General features: G+C 61.9%; 7 protein-coding genes across 7 annotated transcripts in view; all 7 read right to left on the bottom strand.

Annotated features, from left to right (window-relative positions):
* Window positions 1-698: 698 nt before the first annotated feature.
* LSCM1_02100 (uncharacterized protein) lies at window positions 699-1,505 on the bottom strand (the record flags this gene model as incomplete). The annotated part of the gene is made up of 1 exon (XM_067319691.1): window positions 699-1,505. The coding sequence occupies one exon, from the start codon at window positions 1,503-1,505 to the stop codon at window positions 699-701; it is 807 nt and encodes a 268-aa protein (XP_067175066.1).
* A 760-nt stretch (window positions 1,506-2,265) lies between these two features.
* On the bottom strand, window positions 2,266-3,957 carry LSCM1_02099 (uncharacterized protein; the record flags this gene model as incomplete). Its single annotated transcript, XM_067319690.1, has 1 exon — window positions 2,266-3,957. The coding sequence occupies one exon, from the start codon at window positions 3,955-3,957 to the stop codon at window positions 2,266-2,268; it is 1,692 nt and encodes a 563-aa protein (XP_067175065.1).
* A 1,506-nt stretch (window positions 3,958-5,463) lies between these two features.
* On the bottom strand, window positions 5,464-6,756 carry LSCM1_02098 (uncharacterized protein; the record flags this gene model as incomplete). The annotated part of the gene is made up of 1 exon (XM_067319689.1): window positions 5,464-6,756. One exon carries the CDS (start codon window positions 6,754-6,756, stop codon window positions 5,464-5,466), a length of 1,293 nt encoding a protein of 430 aa, XP_067175064.1.
* A 1,274-nt stretch (window positions 6,757-8,030) lies between these two features.
* On the bottom strand, window positions 8,031-8,510 carry LSCM1_02097 (uncharacterized protein; the record flags this gene model as incomplete). Its single annotated transcript, XM_067319688.1, has 1 exon — window positions 8,031-8,510. The coding sequence occupies one exon, from the start codon at window positions 8,508-8,510 to the stop codon at window positions 8,031-8,033; it is 480 nt and encodes a 159-aa protein (XP_067175063.1).
* A 724-nt stretch (window positions 8,511-9,234) lies between these two features.
* LSCM1_02096 (uncharacterized protein) lies at window positions 9,235-10,899 on the bottom strand (the record flags this gene model as incomplete). The annotated part of the gene is made up of 1 exon (XM_067319687.1): window positions 9,235-10,899. The coding sequence occupies one exon, from the start codon at window positions 10,897-10,899 to the stop codon at window positions 9,235-9,237; it is 1,665 nt and encodes a 554-aa protein (XP_067175062.1).
* Window positions 10,900-14,277: 3,378 nt separating this feature from the next.
* Window positions 14,278-17,649, bottom strand: LSCM1_02094 (uncharacterized protein; the record flags this gene model as incomplete). Its single annotated transcript, XM_067319686.1, has 1 exon — window positions 14,278-17,649. One exon carries the CDS (start codon window positions 17,647-17,649, stop codon window positions 14,278-14,280), a length of 3,372 nt encoding a protein of 1,123 aa, XP_067175061.1.
* An 800-nt stretch (window positions 17,650-18,449) lies between these two features.
* Window positions 18,450-19,048, bottom strand: part of LSCM1_02093 (uncharacterized protein) — a gene marked incomplete at both ends in the record, with an annotated part of 4,773 nt that continues 4,174 nt past the window's right edge. The window contains one exon of the mRNA XM_067319685.1: window positions 18,450-19,048. This exon is cut by the window's right edge and continues 4,174 nt beyond it. Within this exon, the coding sequence (XP_067175060.1) occupies window positions 18,450-19,048 (599 nt within the window).

Genomic DNA, 19,048 nt, shown 5'->3' with positions numbered 1-19,048 from the left:
CGGGTGGGGTGGTGGTGTTGGTCCTAGAGCCGGCAGCATTCCTACGCGCAAGTACGAGGCGAGCACATGCGCAGCACCGACAGGCCTTGCCTTCACGTGTGCGTCGTCGCCAGCACCTTGCTCGAGAGCACACAAAGGCGTGCATGCACGCGCAAGTGAGGGGGAGGAGGGAGGGAGGGAGAGAAGCCCCAATGATGGTGGCCGGCAGGGGGCAGAGGAAGGGGTGAGTGAGCGCGAAGCGGTGGACGCAGCCGAAGTTCTCTATCGATCGAGGGGGCAACTGCCAGTAAAAAAGGGCGCCCGCGGATGGGCAAGCAGATGTGCTGGGGTGGGTCGGAGAAGGTGGTGGCGGTCAGAAGGCGGAGGCGGACAGAGAAAGAGCAGTCGAAGGGTGACACCACCACCACCTGAAGCAAACGAAGACGGTAAACAATGCTAATAGCGGAGACAAGGAGAGCATCCAAGAATGCGTGTCTGCGTGTATGTGTGTGTCGCACGTGCACGAGTGGTACCGGCGCTGTGATGCTGCTTGGCTGCTTGCAAGACAGCGCGCCTACGTGCGTAACGGTCCACCGATAGGGGAGAGAGAGGTGTGGGGGTGGAGGGGGGGAAGGTGACGCAGTCAGCACGCTCGAAAAAAGAAAGACAGCGCGAGACGAACGACGACCTTTACGTTGCAAAGGACACTAACGTACCACCTACACCCGTCCCGCGCTGTTTTCGTGTCCCTCGTCGCCCCTTTCTGCTTCCCCATCTTTAGTGTCGCTGCCCGAGTAGCCGTACACGTCCCTATTAGACAATCCGAGGAGCGCCTGCTCCACCGCTTCCAGGTTTCCACCCCACGCTGCTTCCAACTCGGTACGCGAAAGCTGCGACGCCCAGCTATACCGCTTGTGCAGCGCGCGGTACTTGCGCACGTACAGTACGTTGTGGATGCTACGCAGCTCATAGCGGCCACGCGCGAGACACCGTTTCCACTCCGAACTGCCTACAGGCACCAGTGCATTCGCGTAGAAGAGTCGCTGTACACGAGCACGGTATTCGGCCTCCGCGATGCGCTCCGCCGCAGGCGCAGGCTTGCTTGCTGGGGATGGTGATGGCCTCTGTGAATTGTTGTTGTCCCAGTTGGCGGGCATAAAGGGTGCCACAAGGGCCCTCTCGTGGTCTCCCCGGATCTTGAAGACCTTCATGCGCGATGCGGCATTGACAGCTGTGCTCACGTCAACCAAAGATGGCGGCGCTTCTGCGTTGTCGGCAGTGGTGTGAGCCGGTGATGTACTAATGGGCCGCTTTCCTTGGCGGTGACTGTCCAGTTCTGTAATGTGCGCACTACGCAGTGACATACACGCAGGGTGATCATCTGGCAAGCGCAGGTAGAAGGGCTTCGGTGCCATCGTCCCCGAGGTGGGAGCTGCCGCCGCCGATCCATTTGGGCTGTAGAAGCCGCGCAGCTGAGGGAGGAGACACATAAACTCCAAGTACAGCAAGCGAACACGCGACTGCATTGCACCGCCGCCCCGTGAGGCGCCTCTTCCTGGCAGAGGGAGGGTCGCACGTCGCCCCAGTAAGACGGGTGGGGGGTAAAAGGGGGGTACGAAGGGGGAGAGAGGGCTCGTGACCTATGCGCACCATGCACCCCTAGTAGGTGCCCGTCCCCCTTGATCCACTTTGTGTGCGTGCCTGCGATGGCGCTGAAGACGCCCCGCGAAGCGGCTGCAGGGGGGAGGGGGGAGGGGAAGGAGGAGGAGGGGCCGTGAGCAACGACGGGTGCCACTTCGCCACCAAAGCGAATGTGGGGAGGCTCGAGGGGGCGAAGGGGAGGAAAGGAAATAGAGCCGAGGAGAGGAACACACGTGGCCGGACAGGTCGTGCCAGTGACTGCACTGTCACCTTTTCCCTCCTCCGTCTTTCAAAGCTCCCCCGCTGCTACTCGTCCGGGTGCGTTGGGTAGGAGGGAAGGAGAGGGCCAGAGGGACGAGGAAAGGCGGCATGACCGGCAGCACGGAGTGCGTGCATGTCTGCGCATACAGAACGGCATATTTCATCAGCAGTTCGGCGAAGCATTCGTAGCAGAGGAGGGGGGAGGAGGAGGAGGGGCGGGGAGGGCACAGATCAGAGCGTCTCAGCCATGGAGAGCAGAAACACACGAGGCTGATGCGCTCATCATCGCCAGGCGGGGTGAGGCGCCGGATGGCGACAGGAAGTCTTCCGCGCTTGCCGCATTCTTTATGCGGACGTGCTTAACCCTACTCGAGAGCGGAACCGTCAGGGCGGCATGGCACTCATCAGCCGTTCTTCAATGCACCGCTGGATCTGCGCCGGCTGCCGCTGTGAGACACGCCGCCTCTTACGGCTGCGCTCCGCGGTAGCGGCGACTTCGATGCCCTCGACGTCTGCCTCAGGTCCCCACAGCAGCCGCACCACCTCTTCTCTGAAGGCGGGGTGCGGGGAGAGGGAAAACATGCGAGTGACGCTCGCTGCGATACTGCGGTAGTGCATGTCTCGTGTGAAATGCGTGGACGCACGTGAAAGCTGCGCCGCCGGCGCGTACGCCGTCGTCGCTGCGTCCTCGAGCGCAAAGGCAAACACATCGGGGTGCTGAGAGACAAGCTGACCGATAGTGTCCTGTACTGCCGCCGCAAATTGGGCTGCCAGACGACGTCGCAGCGACGCCGCGTTCCCGTCCGCCGCTGAGGACAGCGAGGATGAGCGCATCGACGAGAGGGAGGCGAGGAGAACTTGGAGAGGGACTGAGAGGTCTAGCACCAGCACAATGCTGCGCACACGTGTCGCGGTAGGGGCTTCAGCTTCCACGGCGTACTGTACGACATAGCTCGTCCCTAAAACTTCCCGCACTTGGCAGACATCATCGAGCAGGCGCTCTGAGCCCTGTACGTACGCCCACTTGCCGTCAATGAGTTCGAGAGAGACGCGCGGCATGACCTCGAACGCTACAAAGTTGCTCACATAATCGAAGAGGCCCGGCTGCCACGACAGCGGAGGGGGATCGGGAGACATGCTTCCCGTGAGAAGCGCGCCATCAAGCGCAATCAAGCACAACACGCGTGTGCCTGGTATGGAGCTGGAGGCGTTGTCCACAGGCACGTTGCCGTTCAGCACGGCCGCCAAGCGAAGGGGTAAGTCCCCGCCGCTGCAAGAGGAAAAGCAGCACGATACCCCAGCTGTCACTGGGGTGCCCATCCCCATGGCTTCGGGCACGCCTTCGCGACGCGGCCTCCGTGTAGGTGAACCGGCACTGGGCGTGTGTAGCGACGGGTCGCTGGTGGCAGCATCCAATGGCGCTTTGGGAGGCCTACGAAGGCTACCCCCCTCTTCCGACAGCTCGCGCGTGTGCGCTGCGCCAGCGCCCTCGTCGTCTTCGCGCCAGTGGCCGATGCGACACGTGTAGGAGCTGCATACCGAGTGATGCGAGCCGAAGATGCCATCTACGGCACGATGCCACTGCAGTGACGGGACGTACGGAGAGAGCTGCACCTCAAAAGATGAAACGCCGGCCTGCCGCTCTCGCCCTAAAAGGGTGCTGACTTCGCTCTCGTAAAAGCCGTTGCCGTGCCATACGAAGCTGCGCGACGGCGCGGCAAGGAGGGCAGTGATGCTCAGCGAGCGCTGCAGCTGCGCACACCAGTTCAGCGAGATGTGGGATACGTGCCCAACCACCGGGTAGGCGGCAGCGGCATTGCCGTTGCTGTCATTGCCGCTGCGGTGAGGCAGCAGAACGGCGTAGAGGGTTATTACATCCGAGTCGCTGTCTGCAATGGATGGCAGCGTCGACACGGCTGCTCGGCTGCCATGCGCACCGCGGCACTCCAACCCTGGGTGAGGCCCTGTCACGGGCGGGAGAAGCTGTAGCCGCAGTTCAGTCGCCGTCGGGTGTCGGCCCAGGACAGCGGAGAGGTGGCTGGAGAACCTTGCGTAGGTGTACACCTCCGCGAGCATTCTTGAGGAGTCTGTGCAGTGCTGCAGAGGCAGGGAAGATGATAGCAAGGACTTCGAAGGGCCTGCGATGTCTCGGGAGAGTGCAGGATAGTGGTGAGCGTTTCTGTGGCGGTGGCGCTTCCTCGCACGTGCTCTTGCGTATGTGGTCGGGTGCCTGTGGGAGGGAGAGGTGCGGGTAGGTGGGGGGGAGTAGGGGGAGAGGGAGGGAGCGTTGACGCACGTGAGGTGCGCCGGTGGTGGTGGTGGGGGAGGGGACAGACATGGAGTGTGCTCGCGTGCACCACAGCGAACGGAATGCAGCCCCCTTTTCTCAGAGAGAGCACGAAAAGAGGCAGCGATGCGGGCGTGGTGAGGGGGAGGGAGAAAATGTTTCGGTGGCTCAGCACGCATGCGATTCGCGCCCGCTTTCCCTTTACGCACCCCTCACTCCGTGCACACATTATGCAACGTGCAGCCCATCCGCACAGATGCGAGGGCGAGAGGAGACGGGCATGGGCGATGACGGCGATGCGTGTCGATTTGTGTGTGTCTGTGTGGGGAAGAAAGCCGGTGCAGAGGCCCCGCCGCCCACACTTTCCTCCTCGCCAACTAAACGTAGTAGCACGACGCACCCTGCTTTCGCAGTGGCGCGTATCGACACCTCTCGCTTCACTCATTCCTCTCGAGTGCTACAGTGACTGAAGAGAGCGCCTTTGGTGCCAACGTGACGAAAAACATATGCTTCAGGCGCACAGTACGTCCGCGCCCAACACATACATCACAGAAAAGTAACGAGAGAGAGAGAGGCCAAGGCACAAATATGACAAAGAGGCATCCGGTGCGCGCCGAGAGAGAGGGCACTGCCCATCATGGAGTGCTGCTACCGGCATGCGCGAAAACTGTGTAGGATCACATGAGTAGGGGAAGAGCGGCAACATCGAGGCGAGGGGGGAAAGAAGGAGGGTGCCGAAAGGGGAGGGGGGAGTCGGAGAGGCGACGGAGGCCAGGGCTCTCTCCCCCCTCTCGCTCTCTCTCTGCGCACTCGATTGCTTCTCTCGCACCGCCACCTCTCCGTCGTCCCCCTGTCCCTCCGCTCATGTATATCCTCCCCCTTCCCCCCTCCAAAAAGGAAAGAAAAACAAAACAGACGAGCGACGGCCTCCGCGCATACGAAAACAAAAGTTGCACGGAGTACACACACATACACACACACAACGCGCGTCGCACAAGAGAAGTTCACTGTACATCTCCAACGCCCACGCCTACGGTGAAGGGCTCGGCTTCCGCCTTCCTGTGCGCCTCTGCAGGTGCGTAATAAGCTTCTTCACCGCCCCTCCCCTTCTTCCCCACGCGGCGCTACCCCGCAACGCTGAAGGGAGGGTGTCCAGAGCGCGCCGCAAAAAGAGAGGGCAGCGATTCGACGACTCGTCAGACACCATCGAGGACAAGCACTCATATACACATCACGATCCGCGGCGCCGGCCACGCCTAAGCGCGCCGCCGACAGCGATGTGCAGCAGGTATAGGCTACACGGCTGCTGCTACGGCGGCGGCGTTGTCGACGGCGCTCACTGCCGTAGCGGCAGGTGCCGGAGGAGCGGCGGTAACATCGACTTTTCGTGTGACGCGCTCCAGAAAGCATTCGGTCGCCTCTTCGAGACGATCCTCCAGCGGCACCATTGTGTCATCGTAGTTGGATTGGACTTCCGCGAGCTTCGCGTTCAGTTCGCCCTCTACGGCAATGCGCGCTTCCTCAGCAGCGCGCACGCTCTCACGGAGTCGATGGAGACGGTGGCGCAATTTCTGCACCTTGTCTGCCGTCACCGAGGCCGGTTGGGTGGTGGAAAGCTGAAGGCTTTCTTTTCTAGCCTTGTACTCGGCAAGGAGGGCTTCGAGCTCAGCGTCCTCCGTGTCCGCACCTTTGGCGACTGCGTCTGTGGCTGGTGAAGGCGAGGCCTCGGGGGCAGTAGTCTGCTGCCGTTGACCGCATGCTTCACCAAATGTCATCATAGCCAGCCACGCCTGCGCCTGCTCCGCCATGCGACTGGTATCCGCGCCTTGAGACAGCAACACCGGCGCTGTCACCAGCTTGACGCGGTAGTAGTTGCGAAGTGAGTGCAGCCACTCTCCCATGCACCCGATGGGTATGCTGATGCGATACAGCTCTGGCAAACTGTGGTGGGGGTTCGCGCAGAAGCTCTCCAGCTCGCTCATGAGTGGTTCGCTGAGGAGGTCGCACCCCTTCAACAGGTGTTCACTGCGCGTAGCGAAGAAATCGTGAAAGTAGGTGTAGCTGAGGAGCACTTGCGCCGCCTTCCACGTGCAGGCCTCGGGGGCCTCACCGCGCACCTTCATCACCAGCACCATGGTCGCTATAGCCTCCTCTGGTGGACACGCGTACTGACTGATGGTGTGCAGCGCTTCTTCCGGGCACTCGGCGATATGCTCGTAGCAGCGCAGCAGTGACTGGTACGCCTTCTCGAGGTATTCCTCCGCCACGGGCTTCATGTCGCGGGTTTCGACGAACTGCCCTCCTTGGGAGCGGCGCTCATGCTCCACTACCTTGCGCTCTAGCCATTCAATCTGCAGTGTGATGAGCGACTCCTTCTGGAGTGCCGCGTACGTGATCAATCGCAGAGGCTCGAGGCGCGGCTCGTAGTGGTGGTAGACACGCGTCTTGTTGAGCGTATACTCTGTGTGCAGATACCCCAGCTGGGCGGCCTGCGCCTCGACGCTGTCCTCCAGCGCGACGAGATCGTCCTCTTCCCGCGCCAGCTCCTCGCGGAGGCGCGCCAGTTCATTGGATGGCTGAGCCGACATCCTTGATGTGAGCAGTGCGAAACCTTCTTCTGGCGCTGCCTGCTCCTGGGCTTCTGCTTGCTCGCACCAGACAAGCGTCGAGAGGCGAGCCCCGCGTGTCGGTGTGCGTCTCTCTCTGACCCTCTCGAGGCTGAGCGAACGGAGCAGTAAGAGGCGCCGGGTATCGAAAAGAAAAAAGGGAAGTTAAGAGAGAAGGAGAGGAAGAGAGGCGATTGTTGCGCGTGCGGCAGAGATGCTTCCGTCAGAGCGTCCACGGCAACGGCCTCGCGAGAGAGAGAGCAGAAAAAAGAGTGGGGAGAGGGAAGTTGAGGAGGAATACGCGCGGTGCCCCAATTGGACATCGGATCCATCATGACGTGCAGGGGGGGCGGCAGCCCGCGTTGTTGCGTGCGGGGAGCTCAGGCCCCCTTCCTCCCATCTCCTGCCACATGAAGAGCCATCTCTCATGGGGATAACAGGGTCCAGCGCCCACAACGGTGGGAGGGTGAGTGGGGGAGGAGTGCACCTTGCACTTCATGCTGGCGGTGGAGGCTGTGCGTGGCATAGCGTTAGAGCGAACTGCGACCGCGAACATGAGTGTGCCGATCCATACAATGGCCAACGTGTCAATGTGCGCCAGTGGTGTATCCCACGCAGTCCCTCACACCGCCTACAGGTGTGGGGACCTCGAGGCCTCCCCGAGAGCGATGGACCACGTGGCGACTAGCATGACGGGTCTGGCAATGCTCCTGTGACTAGGTCAACGCAACATTGTGCAACGTATGTGTTCACGGCCTCATGGCACTGCTCCACGGCCCGTGTGTCTCAGCCCGGGACTCAACTCTTGCTCAACGGCAGAAATGGAGCACACCGAGGCCGAGGCACAGAGCTGCGTCCATGCGTTGATGGCGTAGGGGGGATGGGTGGGCGCAGACATGCCCATCCGCCCAGTATGAGGATGAGGCGGGCTGGGTGTGGGTGGGAGCAGAGGTGGAAGGGGTCGCTGCAACTCGAGGCTCGGCGCTCACCAGCCGCAGCTACGGCAGCGATCTGTGCTCGTTTCGCCTTATCGCTGCTGGACCGCGACATGGACATCTTTCCCCTCTCCCTCCTCCACACATACACATACACGCAGACACAAAAGAGAAACGGGGCACACCCGTGCTGCCTTCCTCTCAGGAACGACTCAGCGCATCGACTGAGCACAGAGGCAGAGCCACGTGCTACCCTACACTCACCGGACGGCGCAATGGAGACGAGCGCCAGCACAACGCCGCTCCGTCTGGTGGCCGCCGCTAGTTGCGCAGGTAGTTGGACCAGCGCGTGCGAGAGAACTCCTTCCAATTCATGTCCAGTTGCTCGAACACGTCGCCGGACACCTGTGGCGGCCAGTTGATCTCCTCCTCAAGCCGTGTGAAGGTATCCAGCGGGAAGTAGGCGGCGGCGTTTTGCTGGTTGTGCTTCACCCCTGGAGGCCGCTCCAGGTTGTTGAGGCGCAGCGTGATGTTCACATCGGCGTGCTCGCGGATGGTCTTCTCCACTTTGTTCATCTGCTCCTCGCCCAAATCCACCTGCAGCGTGACGTAGCGGGCGTACGTGATCGCGGTGTTGTCCGCGTCTCGGAAGCGACTGTACGGGCGCATGATACCCTCATTGGAGAGCTTTCGGATCAGCCCGCCGTGGTTGTAGATGCTCACGGCGATCTCGCGTAGCGCCTGCGACGTGTACTTCCGAGGCCGCGGCTTCATGACGAGCACAAGGGAGTAGAAGACCATTTTTTTCGTCCGCGGAGCTTCTGGTGTGCAGCACACGCAGATCGGCTTTTGTGCTCTGACTCTGCTGCCTACTGAACCGTGAAGCGGGAAAGATGCGGATGCAGCGCAAGACTTGCTTCACGCACTGCTGCCCATGCGCCAAAGTCACGGAAGGAGTCGGTGGCCAGAGAGAGAGAGCGAGAGAGAGAGAGAAAGCGCGAGAAGATCGGAAAAGGATGGTGAAGAGAGGAATGGCGGAGCAGGGCATGAGACGTAGGATGCGCTTCAGTGCAGAGGAAAGGGTGTGAGGGACCGCTAGCGGGCACCGAAAAAAAAATAAAAACGAGGGCGCGCTCCACCCGTTCCCAGCTGTGTGTCACACACAAGCGAGTTCCTCCATTGTTGGGTGGTGTGATGTCTGTGCGTGCAGGGTGAAGGGTGGCTATTGGTTCGGTTGCGTCGGCATTCATGGGTAAAAGTAGGTCAAGCTGGCGTGCTGGGCATGCGTGCGTCACACAGTGATCCGGGCGCTCGCCGAAGACAACGCAAAGGCATACGCGCTCCTGGGCGCACATACCCATGCGGCGGAGGCGAACAAAAAAGTGGAGCAGACGCTGACACCAAAGGATGAACGTGCGCGCTCTGCGCTGGCGCCGGGTGGACGAAGCGGATTGCCACAGCCAACGTGCGGCAATTCGTGCCCGGGCTCATGTGCCTCGATGCCACGGGCGTGGCGATCGCGGCGTCACATGCCGGGCAGCACCGTCTCTGCGCTGAGGAAGTAGTTGAGCACCACCGCGCTCGCTGTCTCGATGGAGTACTGGTACGACGCCTTTGTGTAGCGGTGGAACTCGTCGTCGCTGATGTAGTGCTCCTTCTGGTCCCACGCAACGTACCACTCGTTGTCCGCCCGCCTCCCGCGAATGGCAGTGTTTCTGAGTCGGTAGACGTGACGGGAGAGCGGAAACATGTCGTAGTTGGAGGCGCCGCGTACGATGGCGACCGGCAGGGTGGGATACTCGCGCGTAAGCACGTGCAGTACCCCCACCCCCTCCATCGCTTGCACACACGTAAGGTCTCTGGCGACGTACCGACCCTCGAACACCTCCTCCGTGTATTGCCGGCACAGGACGTCAGAGCGCGGCCCGGCGAGAATCTGACTTGTGGACACCTCTGCGCAGTTCAGTAAGATGGGCGTGGTGGGTGGAAGGCGGTCATACGACAGTATCACTGCCGAAGCGTTCGCTGAGGGTCCTCTGCTGGCGCGCATACGCTTGCTCAGGCGCGTCTGTGTGCCCTCGGTGGCAGCGACGTAGTCAATGGTTGCCTCGTTGGCCCCCCAGAATACCTTCACCGCCTCCCGCACTGTGGCTGAGGGACTGGGAAAGGGCTTGCCAGCCATGGCACGCTTCATCTGCTCCGCGAAGGACGACATGGGGTGGCGGAAAGCACAGGGGCCAAAAAGGGCGGCGGCGTTCTGCAGCCGGCAGCGCGGCCGCGAGCAGAGCGAGGACAGATCGTTGTCCTCGACGCACAGCCCACATTCCTGTGTCAGCGACGCGTACGTGACGCAAACAGAGCCGAGCGCTACCTTTTCGGACTCCGGCGCCCAGTACTGCTGGCAAGCGGGATTGGCAGCTGCCTCGCTTGCCTCGAGAAACTCACCTGCTGGCGACGCCGGCGGCACGCGCGGGCTCCAGCCGCCGCCGCCCACCACCGGCGACACACCCGCCGTGCCGATCAACGTCACACTCTGCACGTCGAACATAGGCAGCTCCATCACAGCCGCCGTGCACGCGGCGGCGCTCGTCACGTAGATGCCGGTGGTGACGGCTAAAACCGGAACTTTGAGCACTTCATGCGCTGCGCTCCTCTGCGCCGCCGAGTCGCGCGCCGGCTTCTCCAGAAAACCAAAAAGAGCGGAGCGGCAGCCCTCGACGTGAAGACGGGTGCTGTATCGCATAGCCGCCGCGATGTAGAAAAGCTCGTGCATGCCGGAGTAGGTGCCGTTGTCTGCCGCCAGGAAAATGTGCACGCGCACTGGCGGATGATCGGAGGCCGCCGAAGGCTCCGGTCCCGCACGCCCGTCGCGCTGATGCTGGCTTGCAGTGGCCAGCTGCCCGTACTGGTGCACATACTTGATGGTGGCTGCAAGACCCTCATCACCGTCCCGAAGCGCCACGCCGTACCGCATGAGCACATCGGCGGTCGCGTCCCCGACGACCTGCGCCGCCACCACGCGCGCCGCTTCCTTCTGCGACTCGTCCAGCAGTTTCTGCGTCTCGTTGGTCACGTAATAGTAGGCCTTCATGCGGCCCGGCAGCTCGGTGCCGTCGCGGTTGAAGCAGACATAGATAATGTAGGCGAAGAGAAGCGCGGCTGCCGCGTTGAGCATGCTCTGCGCGAGCATGGTGAGACGGTAGGCAATGGGGAAGAAGGACGGGTGCGAGTACTAGTCTTTAGCGCTGGAAGATATGTTAACGGATATGCGTATTTACTTGAATTGACGCAGCTTTACTTGTTAGCCCGTGGCTGCGGGATCGATGCGCATTAGGTCGCCTTGATGGGCGATAGAGAGAGAGGCGATATGGGTGGCAGAGCACGCTGAGATGGCGATGCAGAGGGCAAATGTGGATGATGCGCAGAGGCGATGTGTGCAGGTGCATGAGAAGGGGAGGGGCAGGGGGCTTCAGGCGAGCAGCAGTGAGTGAAAAGTCGCTGCTCACTTTTCCCGCCCGCCCCGTCGGGAAGCTGCTGCTGCTGCGAGAACTGTGTGGAGTGCCGTTCGCCTCTTTATTTCGCTGTTATGCCACTGATTAGCACTCGCGCGTACGGGTGAGGTGAAATGCGTGTGTGTGCGCTGAGTCAGAGAGGAGCTCCGTGAGGTGAGTGTAAAGAGATGCGGTGCCGCGGTCACCCTCCCACCACCTCCGCCAACTGCTTCTCAAGGATGCCACGGCGAAAGGAGGGGCGCGATGAGGACGAGCCGAACAGGTCGGAAAGCACGGCACGGGAGTGCAAAGGTGCGTCAACTGCAGGCCTGCCAGTTGCCTCGTGTGCCGCCCTCCACACCACTTGCTCTGCTGCCCTGTCAGGATGTGCCGTTCGCTGAAGAAAAGCAGCGACCCCCAAAGAAGTAGTTGGACACAACGAAGGTTGCTGCCTCGACGGCGTAGTGGTAGGACGCGGTGAGGAAGGCCTCGTACTCGCCCTCGGGCATGAAGTGCGGGTTCTGGTGCCATGTGTACGCGGTGATGCCGCTCTCCAGCCATGCGCCCCCGACATCGGTGGCATTCGCCTCCTCCACCGCCAGCGCGGCGGCGACGCGTGGGCTCACAGTCAGCTGGCCTGTGGCGAGCGCCGACCGCCACACTGCCGGCGGCACGTACACCTTCTTCATGGGGTGCATGTCGTAGCTTGAGGCACCGCGCACCACAGCCGCGGGAATGTCGCCGGCGGTGTTGTCGTTCGCCAAGGAGCGCAGGAAGCCCATCGACTCCATGGCCCGCACACACGCCACATTCTGCGTGGTGAGGGGGGAGCCCTTGGGGTGTGCCTCGCGGTGGCCGCCCTCCGCCAGAAGGCGCTGTGCAAGGTCGAGGGCGTGAGAGGCATGCTCCCGGCAAAGGTAGTCGCGCTCAGCTCCGGAGTTGATCGTGTTCCCGGTGGCCTCAGCGCACGTGACGAAGGACGGGCCGGACGGGGCAGCGGGGCGGCGCTCCCCTGCTTCGTCAACTGGCTCTACAGCCTCGTTGGCGGCCCAGAAGTGCGCTTGCCCCTTCTTGACGATCTCTGGCATCTCCGGCCACTTCTTGCCATGCGATGCCCCCATAATTTGCCGGGCAAGCGAGTCGCTAGCGAAGAACACTTTTGTTTCGCTGTCGAGCTTGCTGCGAAAGCTGCTGCATTGAGGTCGGCTGCACTGTGTGTGACGTATACGCTCTGTGCAGCTTCCCGTTTCGATCAGATACGCTGTCGATGTTACACACACACTGCCGAGAGACAGGGGGGTGATGGCGCTCGGTACGCGTGGCGAGCACCCATCCCAGTCCACCTGTTCGCCGGTGCGGGCGTCCTCGAAGTTGAGCTGCGACGGGACGGGAAGCGCGAAGAGCTGGCCGTCGTCTACAGCCGCCGGCCGAAGTCGCTCCTCGTTTGCCTGCTCATCAAGCATCTGCTGCAGCGCCTTGGAAGGCGGTGGTGGCGGAGCCTCGCCCACGCCACGGACGGCAGTCTCGCCCTTTCTCATCGCCTCCTCCTCGCTCGCCTTGAAGGCGGCGTAGGAGGATGTGTTAGTCGGGTCCCAGCCGCCCAACATGGGCGAGAAGCCGGAGGTGCCGACGAACACCATGGCGCTATACACGTAGCCGTGCTGGCGACGCAGCTTGAGAACGCTTCGCGTGCAGAGTGAGGAGCTGATGTAGTTGATGCCTGTGGTGACGATGAGGCTACGCACCGCGTGACCATCCGCGTGCTGAATGTAGCCCAGATGCGCCGTTTGGCAGTGCATGAGCGACAGCGCCTGCCTATCCTTCATGGCCTTCATGAGGCCACTGAGCTCGTGTGCGCCGTAGAAGCCGCCACTCCCCGCACACATAAAGACTGTGACAGGTTCCCTCCTCGCCTTCCTCGCTACAGCCGAGCTGCCACTGCCATCGGCATCGGAGCTGATGACGGAGAGGGCGAGCGCGCGCGGCAGCACCGGCGCACCAGCAAGCAGTAGCAGCAGCAGCAGAGGAAGATGTACAAGCTGCTCCCGTCGCATGGGTGATCGGTGCATCGGAGGGTGCACAGTAGGCTCGGGGGAGGGGGAGCGTCAGAGGGCTGTCGAGGGGGGGCGGGGAGGCGATCGGGTATGTGAGCGAGCGGATGACGGAGGGGAGGGGAGGGATACTACGGGAAGAAAGGAGCTGATGATTGGGGGCTGAGCGGGTTGGACTCTGTAAGGAATCGTCTCGAGTTTGGCGCGTGGAGGGACCGATGCACAGCACTCTGTGCGCCTCTCCTGCCCAGGCAGCCGAGTGCGCCGTTGGCAGTGCAGGGATGGGGCACGCACTACGGATCCTCAAGCAAGACGCCCCCCTCCCCCCTCCACACACACACACAAAGTGGCGCCGCGCTTTTCGATTTGATGAGCGAGCGACTGCCATGACAAAGTCAAAAGGAGGCATTAGGGGAGCGACACGGAGGAGGAGGAGGCGGTGGCCTGCGCATCGATCGCCACTGGCGGCGGGTGGTGGTGGTGGCTGGCAGTGGCCAGCCGTGTGCGTGCCCATGTGGCGACCAGCAGTCCGCTGAGAAAGAGCGGGGCGCGCAACTGTTTTCTTACAACCACGATGACACCTGCGTGACGGCATACACGCATACACACACACACACATACACACATACGGTCGTAGGCGATGAGCCCTTGCTTGGGTGGGTGGGTGGGGGCGCTGCGCCAATCGGAGCGCGTCCTGCAGCCTCGTGTCCTTTTTCTCTGCATCACCTGTAGTGGCGCTTGGTCAGAGGGAGCTCACCGTCCCAGGCACTTACACAAAAGAGGTGAGGTGTACGTGGGTAAAACAAAGCGCGGGGACAGCAGACCCTGTGGGCCAGGCAGGGCCGTGGGCAGGCGGAGAGGATACCGTCCACACAGGGCTACACAGCGCCCCCCCTTTCGTGAGGCATCACCCACAAAGAAAGAAAACACACACTGGACTCCAACAGCAACCGCAGCGCCGCTGCCATGAACGCCACGAGCCCTACTTCTGCGCCGTTGGCACCGCCGTAGCTTACCGGAAAAATGCTACGCCGATGCAGCAGGTGCTGGGGAGCTGAAGTCGACCAGCATCAGTAAATTCTGCGGCGCCATTTCGCTTAGCACTGCCAGCAGTTCTTCGGTGGGAGGCAAAGAGGGCAGCATCTTGAATTCCTCCGGATACACATCCTCCACGATGCTGAGGGTGACTTTTCTGCGCACCTCTTCGCAGATATCGCCGTCGCCGCCGGCGACCGCCAAAAGGAGCGGCACAGGCTCCGGCAAGTGGCCCAGGGAGGCGACGGTGTTGTACACATTCATCAACTGCTTCAGCACTCGCCGCACATCTTTCTTTAGTGTGATGAACCGTTTCTCATCCGCCTCCGCGGCCGAAGCGCTCGACACCGCCGCGACAACGGCCGCTGTTGACACAGGGAAGTAGAAGAGCTTGATCGCGTTTGCCCACGTGGACACCAGGCGCTGACGCAGAGCCGCCATAGTGGTGACACACTCTCGCCGAATGAAGTCCAACGTCTGCTTCGCCTCTTGACTCTGTGCATCTGACCCGCTGAAGAGCGCTTCAAACACCGTTGCATGCTGCTCCAACACGTCGCGCAGTTCGTGCAGCACATTGTACTCCACGATTGCCCGACATGGGTCATCGAGGTTCGCCCGCAGGGGCCCGTCCGTCTCCACCGAGTGCGCGGCTTGGAGAAGTGACAGCAGCAGGTCCCGCAGAAACAACTTCACGTTCGTATGCAAAGTCGGCGCCGCTGAGCCGGGCTCCAAGGCCGCGGGCTGGTGGCGTGAGTCGCACCCCTGCGCCACTGCAGCGGACTGCTGCTTGGCAATCGCACGAAGCAGTTCGACTTGACGTGCGGTGTCCTGAAGTACGGAGTGCACGACGGAGCAGTACGCCATCACCTCAGGGGATGGGGGCAGAATGAGCTGTGATAGGACGCGCCGAAGGTCGTGCGCGCTATGACGCTGCAGTTGACCATCGTTCGCTTGTCGGAATCTCGTCGTGACAGTCGCAGCGGAGAGAGAGGAGGCGAGCATGGAGGCATCGCTCTCACTGTCGTTCGGCAGTGAGCTCTCTGATGCATTCGACAAGCCGCTCACGCCGTTTACGTCGCTGCCGTACGTGAAGGCGACGAGGAAGTTGAGTACATAAGCGGAGGAGCCCGTCTTCGTGGTGGAGGTCTGCTCCATGGTTGGCAACAACGTGTTTTGTGCGTCGTCACTGTCGACCGCCTGCCTTAGCGCATTGGACGATGCTAGCCTCCGCAGCGTCACAGTGCGGCCAATAATGCCCGCCGTGCTATCCAGCAAGTGCGCTTCCAAGACATGCAGCAGCCGCTGAAACAGCTCGCGCGTTTGCTTGGGGGCGGTTTGGCTAATCAGTCGGGTGAGTGCAGAGCCCTCCCCCAGCAGCGGCACAAACGTTGTCGCTGTGTAGTACTCGAACAGCTGCACCAGTGTCACGCACGCCTGGACTCCCTGCAGCGGGGGGCGCAACATAGATGAGGCGACGGCTTCTTGCTGCGCGCGCGTGGTCACGCCGGCGTACCGCTGAAGCAACGCGTTGGACTCGTCTTGCCCTGCGCCGCGGAAGGCCCCAGCGGGCGATCGGCCAGTCGCGGCCATGAACAAACGTGTCAGCCCCCCAGTCAGGCCCCGCGGGCCCTTGCTCGGAGCGAAGTCCCCCCCTCTTCTCTCCGCAAGGGCGGTGCTGCCGCCCCGATCACCTCTTCCTCCGCTCTCTGAGCCACCAGTAGCCGCGCCCAGTACTGTCGCTGTCCGCCCCAGCCGCTCGAGGACGTTATCGAGCGCCGCCCGAATGTGCTTGCACACGCCTCCAAATACACTGTCGAGTAGCGCCTGCTGCCGCGCTGTGTCGTGCGCTGCTCGTGCGGCGTCACTTTCAGCGTGTGGCGAAGATGGCGACGACACCGCTGTGGTCGGGTGGCGGCGCCGCCCTCCCTGCCCCACCTCTGGCTCATCGCTGAGGAAAAGGCTGTGAAGGAAGTCCTGCTCCTCCACGATGGTCTGATGCAGCCACGCGCAAAGAGAGCTGAAGAAGTATGTCGGATTGTTCAGCTCCGCCTCGAGGGGGCGGGCACCCATCCCGGCCGCGTCGCTGCCGCGCCCAACGCCAGCGCCCTCGCCGTACGTGGCGGGCTGACCCCCGGACTGATAGAGGCCAGTGGACGTGTTCGACGAGCCGGTTGTGAGGAGATGGAAGTAGCGCCGCAACACTGACGCCCGACGCAGTCGTGCAACCTCATCGAGAAACTTCTCGTGCAGCGATGGGCTCTCCTCGTACAGGAGGCGTACACACCGCAGCTGGAAGCCTGTGATCTCTGGTACATCCGCCGCGATCGACCCGACACCGCCGGCCGCAGAGGACGCAGCGACCCTAGCACCGTGTCCCTCGCCGCTGCCGGTGGCACTGCCGGCGGTGGAGAGAAGGTGACGCACGATCTTCTCCGTGGCGCGCGCGATGGCCCCGTGCGTGGACTCCATTACTGCTACTGCGCCTTGATGGTATTCCTGGGAGTGCATGAGCTCCCTGCTGCGCTGGTGCACCTGCCGCGCACGCTCCAGCACGTTGAGGAACGCCATATCGACTGCTCCCTCCTCTAGCACCTGCTGCTCCGCGGCGCCGAAGTCATGCTGCTTGCGGAACTCATCGACTTCCTTGTCGTGGGTTTGCACCAGCTGCAGCTCCGCTTGGTAGGCCTGAATCTGGTGAAAGAAGTCTTCCACCTCTCTGTTGGGGCGACCCGCAGAGGTGTTCAGCACTTCTTCTAAGCTGGAACACTTGGCCTGCAGCTCATCGACCTGAGCAGCCACACGCTGATAGCTCTGGTAGACGGCTGTTAATTCTTGCAGGAATCTCTTGTGCACAAAGATGCTACGATGGTCGAGGGCGCTGCGTAGCGCGGCGGACGTGATAGCTTTGTTGCCGCTAGTGATGTGGCTGGGCTCCGCGATCTCGGCAGTGCTGGATCCATCCTTGTCACTGTTGCCCATGCAGCGGAAGTAGCCCGGCAAGATGTTGTCCACGTAGCTTGCAAGTTCCTTGATCTCGTTGCTGGCTGCGATGTCCAGCAGCTTCGCCACCTTGCGTTGCGTTGCGTTGTTCTTCGCCGACGTCGCATGGACCGCCGCGCCTCCCGTCGCGGCTTTGGGGCTAGTTGCATCGGTGGGCGGTTGCGGCCGGGAAAGCACGGAGGGCGTCTCGCGTGACGAGGCTGCGTGCGAAGTCGCTGTCGCTGACGTGAAGCCATCTGCTACACTGGAAGCCGAGGGCTGCTTCTCGGACACAGCGGGTGAGGACTGCACACTGGCGGATGGCAGCGAGAAAGGCAGCGGCAGTGGCACTGGTGCAACCGCACCGTTTACATGCGCGTTCATTCGCTACGATTCACAGGGCGCGGCTGAGACACTTAGCTGGAGAGAACGAGAGAGAGGGAGGTGAGAAGGGGCGGTGGTGGTGAAGAGAAACGGATGGAGGGCGAAGGCCTCAAGTCTGTCACCGACGCATGGGGAGGGGTGGAGAGCGAGAGGGGGTCCTCCTTCTCGGCTGACGGAGGCGCGATGCATCGAGATATGCGCCCATGCGCAAGAAGAACAGAAAGAGAGGATGGAGTCGCGGCCTTCGCCTATGAAGAAGCTCACGCAGTGATCAGTGGAGGCCTGAGAGGCTTACGGCGCGCGGGAGGAGGGAGGAAGGAAGCTCATGGGCGGATGGCGACTGCCGCCCATGTACCTTTCTGAACGCTGCCTCCTTCACGTCGGCAGTAGCCAATGTCTGTCTGTATATGTGTGTGTGTGTGTCGGAGGAGCTCTGCCACTGCTCTCTCTCTGTGATGCGGTGTAAATGCGTCATTTCTTAAGGGGGCACCTTTGGCGGCGGCAGACGCGCGCCGTGTGCGCGGGCATTCGTCCTCTACCCTTGACACACTCACAGATACACAGACATTGGCTACTGCCGACGTGAATGAAATCGACGCACCATCACGCCGGCGTTTGCTTCGTACACTTCCATTGTGTCTGTCTTAGTCCAGCGTTAAGGAGCGAGCGGTACTGTTAAGAGCGACAGATGTCGCCAGCTGCACTGAGTTGTGTGGTGGTGGTGGTGGTAGTAGAGGGGCACCCCGTGGCTGCGACTAGCCGTAGCGCTCACCGCGCTGTGACTATGCTTTCGGAATACGTCATAAAGGGAAGATATCCACTCGGAAGGCGCCCTCGGCAGAGAGCGGTCGACTCCAAAAGCCGCCGCGCGGGCGCTGATTTGTCCCCGAACTGTGCGCGGCAGCGTACGCCATGTACGAGTTGCGCAGGAACACCTCCTTCGGCGTCGACACCGCCCTCTTCGCGTGCTTGCCGACCGCTGCCACCTTGCCGGAAGACGGTGAGGCCACTGCTGCGGTAGCTCTCACGTTCGTGCTCGTATGAGGTGACGGCATTCGGCCCGTGTTGGAGCCGGGTGGCGCGATGCTGCCCTTGTCCAGGAGGATGTTGAAGCTGCTGGTGCCGAGAGGGATCGGCTTGCCAATGATGATGCTCTCGGAGACGCTGAGATTAACGTCCTCCCTTTCCGTCATCGCCGCATTGTACAGGTGCTCTGTGGTGCGCTCGAAGGACGCCATGGTGAGAACGTTGTTGTTCATCTTCTGAATACCGTATCGAGTGATGCCGAGCACCACGCCACGGCTCGTCATCACGTCGGCGAGGAGGTAGACGTGGCGGATGTCGATGCTGAGCGAGTAGGCCTGCAAGATGCTCGTAATTTCCTTTACGATGGTCTCTC

Source organism: Leishmania martiniquensis, chromosome 34 (genome assembly GCF_017916325.1).
Source record: "Leishmania martiniquensis isolate LSCM1 chromosome 34, whole genome shotgun sequence".
NCBI classification, from domain to species: Eukaryota; Euglenozoa; class Kinetoplastea; order Trypanosomatida; family Trypanosomatidae; genus Leishmania; species Leishmania martiniquensis.
The sequence above is the reverse complement of the archived record's forward strand: the minus strand, read 5'-3'. Positions and strand labels throughout refer to the sequence as shown.